Source organism: Argentina anserina, chromosome 7 (genome assembly GCF_933775445.1).
Source record: "Argentina anserina chromosome 7, drPotAnse1.1, whole genome shotgun sequence".
In the NCBI taxonomy this organism is placed as follows: domain Eukaryota; kingdom Viridiplantae; phylum Streptophyta; class Magnoliopsida; order Rosales; family Rosaceae; genus Argentina; species Argentina anserina.
In genome coordinates, this window is record NC_065878.1 from 2,093,342 (window position 1) to 2,101,011 (window position 7,670).

General features: G+C 37.1%; 1 protein-coding gene across 1 annotated transcript; it reads left to right on the forward strand.

Annotated features, from left to right (window-relative positions):
- Positions 1-378: 378 nt before the first annotated feature.
- On the forward strand, positions 379-7,101 carry LOC126803112 (calcium-transporting ATPase 4, plasma membrane-type-like). The gene is made up of 7 exons (XM_050530867.1): positions 379-564; positions 3,176-3,230; positions 3,317-5,259; positions 5,365-5,523; positions 6,020-6,191; positions 6,294-6,592; positions 6,790-7,101. The coding sequence occupies exons 1-7, from the start codon at positions 379-381 to the stop codon at positions 7,099-7,101; spliced, it is 3,126 nt and encodes a 1,041-aa protein (XP_050386824.1).
- The last annotated feature ends 569 nt before the right edge of the window (positions 7,102-7,670 follow it).

Here is a 7,670-nt window from a genome sequence, read left to right on the forward strand (position 1 = left end):
AGTAATATCTAGCCCATTCTAGCTAACACAAGGTGGTTGCGAAGATTGGTTCTCATATGGTAGATAGGGTATTAGTAACGTAACACTATTGCGTTGTTTTTAAATGTGGAAAATAACAATGTGGTTGTTGGTTCTTACGGTTAAAAGGATCAGTAACAAGGTTGTTATACCCTATTGTGTGTCTTTATCACCAAACAAACGGCACTCGATCAGCTCATTCTTCTCTAGCTACTATAAAACATTCCCGCCATTCACGGCTTGTTTTGAACCTTTCCATACTCACTCCGATTCGATTTGATTTGGTTACGTTCCTTGAAATCAATATCTGCTTAGTTAACAACACCGTTGTAGACATTTTGATCACAAAAATTAGCAAGCATGAGGTCCCGGATGGAGGACTACTTGAGAAAAAACTTCGACGTCGAACCAAAACGACCCTCCAACGAGGCCCTGAGACGCTGGAGAGATGCCGTCTCCGTCGTCAAGAACCCTCGCCGCCGCTTCCGCATGGTCGCCGATCTCGCCAAGCGCGCCGAAGACGAGAAAAAGCGCAAGAAACTCCAGGTATCATTCCATTCTTCATCATCATAGGGATCACACTTCATCGTCGATCGATCTTTTTTCAGTTTACATCTCTTGCTTTTTCCCGATGTATGTATCACATTGTCAATCGGGTTCGGTGTGATAAACGAACACTGTGATACATAAGAGAATGGATCATTGTTATGTAAACTGAGAGAGAGATGTGATGTTGATGTATGCAATCGTTGTCCATATATATCAACATTTCTGGATATGCATGATCGATATCGAGATTGCCTATATCCGTAGGTGTTAGCGTTTGCTCCGATACGTTATCGGAAAGTTATCAGTGATGAGAGAAAATAAATATAAAACCGGAAAAAATATACAAACATTATCTTACCTTTTGCAAAATATGCATTTTGGTGTCTCACGTTTCATCTACTATCTAATATTGGTGTCTGGCTCTGTTACCTCCATAACAGAGACTGCAACGTCATGAAAATTGAAGGACATTTTGGTCCATTAATGTCAGTTCCCAAATTTTCAGTTCGTATTTGACCTCTCTCTCCTCTCGTCTCTGTGAAGCTTTGCCGGAAATTGGGATTTGAGGGCAGAATGGAAGATGATGATGATTTCAGGAAACCGGATGGTGATATGTAAATCTTTTATCAGCTGCTCTATGTAAACTGGGTGCCCAGATTATATTCTCAAGCTTCGAAAAAGCTTATTGTGAACCCAGAAAAACAAAAAGAACATTCATTCTAAAGAATAAAAAGAAAAATAAAAGGGTAAATTGGTCTTTGGATCGTCAAAAACTGTCGGGTGTCAATATCCGTCTTGGAACTAATGGAGGTAACAGAGCCAGACACCAATATTAGATAGCAGATGAAACGTCAAATACCATTATGAAATATAGATGGGACCTGGTACGATGATCCCATCTCATTAATTAGAGAAGTCACTGGACTTTTGTTCTAAATATAAGATATATTGGTGATATTTAAATACATAGACAATATTTTACTTATCGGTTGAATATGTCGGTCAACGGTTAAATATCTGTCAAACTTTGATATATAAGTGAAATATCGGTCAATTTTTTTCTTCTAATAATTGTTTTTAATTTTTTATATTTCTTCTCATTTTTTGAATTTTTTTTCATTTTTCATATGTTATTCTAATTTTTTTAAATATATATGATGAATTTCGAGTTTAAATAATCCTTTTAAACACCTATTTTTATTATTAGATGTCGTTATTGTACTTTAATTGCCAAAAAAAATCATGTATTTTTCTTTTTTAGTTTACTTGGTACCGTTTTTTATAGTTTATTTGGTACATTTTGAAGTATAATTATACAAATTTTATCGAAAAATAAGCAATTCAATAAAACCGATATATATCGGGGATACTATATCCCCGATATATAAGCGATATTTAGATCATTGTTTAGTAGACATGCAAACAACGTCTTACATGCTCAAAATATCGGTACTTTGACGTGTTGGCAATATAAGGACGGTTGGTTATCATTAAAAATAACAACCTAATAAGTCGAAATTGATGCCAACATGGACGAATATAAAAACTGTGAGTATGGAAGAACTTTTGTTTATTTCACCAGTTATGTTTTAAATGTTAGACTAGAAAACATTTCCCTTATGGAGAGGTTACTGATGCTAGCTATCAAATAAGTAAACCAGTAGGGAAAATGTTAAGTTTTTTTTTTTTTTTCAATTTTGAAGGATGAGAGTGATACCTATAATGAAGAGGATTTTACGTCTGCTAAGTGCTAATTAAGAAAAGCCTTTTCTTGGATCAAAGAAGGTTTAGGTCATGGGGAGGGGAGGAACAAACCAGAGCCGAACTCTTGATGCAAGTGTGGAGGCAAGTGCTCTATATATACACTATAATTGTGACTCATTTGGAGAGAAAGTGACTTGGATTTGTTGTGGGTAAGCTAATGAATGAAAGAAATCCAATATGTCATCCACTTTTCCTTTTGTTTAGGGTTTGTCAAAGTTAAACAGAATTTACTGTATCAGAGAAAAATACAATAGCCCTACTATTCCCAACTTTCAAATTATTTTCTTCTGCATACCGCATTTTTTCCCATTTCAATGCATTTTGGTTTGATATGTAAAAAATGTGAATCAAAATCAATATAATGAAAATTTTCTTCAAGCGATATCGGATTTATGAACTAGAATTCAAGCATGCACTTCTACAGGACTTGTGGGAAGATGTCTTTTCAGTATTAATGTTTTGAAAGCTCAGTTTTTATATGCAATGAAGACAATTATGAAGAGAAAATTCGTGTATATCAGTACATGTCTATTTGTAAGTCCCTGTTATCACTTAGCTTTAGAGTCCCATTTGCACATTCCACTGCTTTGGTGGAGATACTGTCTTCAGTCATTGCTTCTTACATGTCCAATGGCTTCTGAATTGAAGTACATGAATTTGCCTAGGTGTAATTACGGTGACTAGCTAGCTCTGTGTAAATACCACTATTTCAACTCTATTTTGATAGTTTCAAATCAAAGCTTGTCAAAATATTCCTAGTAGTGCTTAGTTAGGCACTATAAGGATCGATCTTAATCTATTTTTATAGACAATAAGCCTCACTATGCTCCTATTGATTCTCCAGGAAAAGATACGAGTAGCTCTTTATGTGCAAAAAGCAGCATTGCAGTTCATCGATGGTATTGTCCTTTTCCTTTGTAGTAAATTTCTTCATTCAGACTTTGCATTCCCTTCTCAACCCTCTGATTTTCTTTGTGTAATACAGCTGGTAAAGAAGTTCGTGGTTACAGTCTTTCCAAAGAAGTTAGTGATGCTGGTTTCAGCATTTCACCTGATGAGCTTGCATCAATTGTACGATCCCATAACACCAAGAGTTTGGAAGCCCGAGGGGGAGTAGAAGGACTAGCAGGAAATTTATCAGTATCCTTGAAAGAAGGTGTGGATTCAAGCAAGATACCTGGTAGGCAGGATGTATATGGCCTAAACCGATTTATGGAGAAGCCTTCCAAAGGTTTTTGGATGTTCGTTTGGGAAGCCGTACAAGATTTAACACTAATCATCCTTATGGTTTCTGCTGTGGTATCTATTGGCGTCGGCATTGCAACTGAAGGGTGGCCAAAGGGTATGTATGATGGTTTAGGTATAATACTCAGCATTTTCTTGGTTGTTATGGTCACTGCAGTCAGTGACTACAAGCAGTCTTTGCAATTTAAGGAACTGGATAAGGAGAAAAAAAATATAATGATTCAGGTAACTAGAGATGGACGCAGACAGAAGGTCTCTATTTACGATTTGGTGGTTGGAGATCTCGTTCATCTTTCAATCGGAGACCAAGTTCCAGCTGATGGCCTTCTTATATCAGGCCACAGCTTACAAGTTGATGAATCAAGCTTGTCAGGTGAAAGCGAACCAGTGGACATAAATGAAAATAGACCTTTCATTCTCGGAGGAACCAAAGTGCAAGATGGCTCTGGTAAAATGCTAGTTACATCAGTTGGTATGAGGACTGAATGGGGACAGCTAATGGTTACTTTAAGTGAAGGAGGAGATAATGAGACACCACTGCAGGTGAAACTCAATGGAGTCGCAACCATTATTGGTAAGATTGGTTTGGCTTTTGCAGTTGTCACATTTGTAGTTCTGACCACAAGGTACTTGGTTAACAAGGGAGTGCACCATAACATCAAGAACTGGTCTATGAATGATGCATCGGCACTTTTGAGTTACTTTTCTACTGCAGTTATCATAATAGTTGTTGCTGTTCCAGAGGGGCTTCCTCTGGCAGTGACTCTGAGTCTTGCCTTTGCAATGAAAAAGCTAATGGCTGATAAGGCACTTGTGAGACATCTTTCAGCATGCGAGACGATGGGGTCTGCTAATTGTATTTGCACTGACAAGACTGGAACCTTGACAACAAATCATATGGTGGTGAATAAGATATGGATATGTGATGAATCTCAGACTATAACGAGTGCTCAGAACAAAGATGTATTGAAGTCAGTTTCTGAAAATGTTCATAACCTCCTTTTGCAGTCTATCTTTCTGAATACAAGCTCAGAGGTAGTAAAAGGGGAAGATGGGAAAAATACTGTAATAGGTACTCCGACAGAGATGGCTATAGTAGAATTTGGCATGCTTCTGGGAGGTGATTCTAAATCATTTACTGAGGAGTATAAGATACTTATGGTCGAACCATTCAATTCAGTCAAGAAAAAGATGTCTGTGCAAGTGGCTCTTCCTGGTATTGATATGTGTCGAGCATTCTGCAAAGGAGCTTCTGAAATAGTTTTAGGAATGTGTGAAAAGGTTGTCAATACTGATGGTGAGGCTATGCCGTTATCCGAGGAGCAGAGAAACAAAATATCTGATGCCATAAATGGCTTTGCTTGTGAAGCTTTAAGAACTCTATGCGTAGCTTTCAAGGATATAGAGAACCCTTCTGGTGCAAAAAGTATTCCTGAAAATGGATATACATTAATAGCAGTTGTGGGAATTAAGGATCCTGTGCGCTCTGGTGTGAGGGAAGCCGTGAAGACGTGTTTAGATGCTGGGATCATTGTGAGGATGGTCACTGGTGATAATATCAATACAGCTAAAGCCATAGCTAAAGAGTGTGGCATTTTGACAGAAGATGGTTTAGCTATAGAAGGGCCAGATTTCAGAAAAATGAGCGAACAAGAGATGGCAGATATAATCCCAAAAATGCAGGTTTGAGTTTTTCACTTGATGTAGCAACTTAGCATCTAAGGATTCCTTCTTTTGAAAAAAAATATGGTTTTCAGACAAGGATCTAATTTTTTTTTCTTTGTGCAGGTGATGGCGCGATCCTTGCCTTCAGATAAGCACACGTTAGTGAAGCAGTTAAGGAATGTGCATCGAGAAGTAGTGGCAGTAACTGGTGATGGGACTAATGATGCTCCTGCTTTGCATGAGGCAGACATTGGACTCGCTATGGGTATAGCTGGAACAGAGGTTTGTTACATATCTTTGCACTTATACAATGACTTTGTCTGATAGTATTGCATGTATAAATGTTTAACTCTTATAAGGGAGCCTTTGAAGCGAACTATTTAATTGAATGTCAACATATTTAGACATCTGCAGACGAATCAGTAAGAACGAGGTTTTTCTTCTGCTTCCTTCGCATCAAGTCAATATTACCAGTATCCATGTGACCATGTGCGTTTTACGTAATACAGGAAAATTTCATATTAGCTATTCGATCCATTTTTAGGCAGAAATTTCAGCTGTTTCTTCATCATTGACAATGAATATGTTGATATTCTGGTATTCTTACTAAATTTTTAGGTTAATCCAGAAAGACATAGACAGTTAGATAAGAGCTCATTTTCATACGTTGTACGTGTTTGCTTATAGTCATAAGCAGGGCATAGAGAGAAGATTAATCAGAGAAAACGCTCTTTACTAGAATACTACAATTGACTCAACATCTTCTCCCTGTTCACAGGTTGCAAAAGAAAATGCTGATGTTATCATAATGGATGACAACTTTACAAGTATAGTGAATGTTGCAAGATGGGGCCGTGCAGTTTATATTAATATTCAAAAGTTTGTTCAGTTCCAGTTAACGGTTAACATTGTTGCTCTTATGCTCAATTTTGTATCAGCATGCGTCTCAGGTTACTTCATAGAACTTCATACATGGACTAATGTTATCTTAAACTCAAATTATTACAGAAATTCTTTGGTCTTTAACTAATGCACTTTGAAATAACATTCAGGATCGGCTCCTCTCACTGCTGTCCAGATGCTTTGGGTGAACTTGATCATGGATACTCTCGGTGCTCTAGCACTGGCTACAGAACCACCACATGATGGCCTTATGAGAAGACCACCAGTTGGAAGGAATACTAATTTCATTACTGGCATCATGTGGAGGAATATTATTGGTCAAAGTATCTATCAAATTGCTGTCCTTCTGGTTCTTAATTTCTGTGGGATACGTCTTCTAAAGATCACTGGTTCAAATGCAAGTTCTACTCTCAAGACTGTCATATTCAACTGTTTTGTATTTTGCCAGGTACTGTCTACTGGTCTATTGGTTTCTGTCTGCTTGTCCCCGTATCAGATATGTAGTTTCGGTTTAGTATCATTCGTGCAGTTCTTTTTGCCTGTTTCTTTATATTCATAGGTTGAGAAATAGAGAAACGTATTTATGCTTTGATATTTTCACATTGAATGTTTTACCTTTAATAATAATCCAAACTTGCATGTCAGGTATTCAATGAGATTAACAGCCGTGATATGGAGAAAATCAATGTGTTCAGAGGGATGTTTCAAAGTTATACTTTCATGACAGTCATGATCTGCACAGTAGCCTTCCAGATCCTAATAGTTGAATTTTTGGGCACATTTGCTCAAACTGTTCCATTGAGCTGGAAGTTGTGGTTAGCAAGCATCTTGATTGGGGGCGTAAGTTTACTGGTAGCCGTTGTCTTAAAGTGCATTCCTGTCTCAATAAGGAAACATGCTGCTGAGCATCACGGCGATATACATGAACCTCTCCTCCGTGGCCCCGAGTTGGCATGAAGCAACAAGATGAATACTTCTGAAGGACCTTGGAAGGAATATCTCACATTTCATGCGATGTTTACATAGCGATTTTCTACACCAGTGTCACAGCATTTTGGTTAGAAATTGATAGGTCAGCTGGAAATTGATCTTGTATTTTTTTTTTTCATTTTGGTGATAATCATTAGCAATTTACTGATACACTTTAATTAGCTGGGAATATTTTATTGAACCAGGAATTTGCAGAATCTGTTTTCTGGTTGAAATTTATATGTTCTGCTCTCATTTTTTATATATTCAGTATTGATAATGTTCCGTCTTAACCTCTACATTTGTGGACAGTGATGTGCACAGTTCAACACACAATCCATATTGATTCTCATTCTTTACTCCTTAGTGCAGGTTTTTGAGGAAGAAAAGTACTCCAGGTCCATAAGTTTCTGTAGTTTCTTTTTTATTTTATTTCGAAAGGACAAGTGTATATAGTCTTGATCTCATAATGCTTTTTCTGCACTATACTAATTGCTTAAACAAATACATGAAAGTTTGGTGGTATAAATTTAAGAATGATTTTTGCTATTAGACAT

What these genes read in the sequence shown, in the direction of transcription:
- LOC126803112 (XM_050530867.1), top strand. Translation starts at nt 379, where the DNA reads ATGAGGTCCCGGATGGAGGACTACTTGAGAAAAAACTTCGACGTCGAA. An exon ending in AAAAGCGCAAGAAACTCCAG is followed by an intron (nt 565 to 3,175) that starts GTATCATTCCAT and finishes TTGATTCTCCAG; the next exon opens with GAAAAGATACGAGTAGCTCT. An exon ending in TGGGTATAGCTGGAACAGAG is followed by an intron (nt 5,524 to 6,019) that starts GTTTGTTACATA and finishes CCCTGTTCACAG; the next exon opens with GTTGCAAAAGAAAATGCTGA.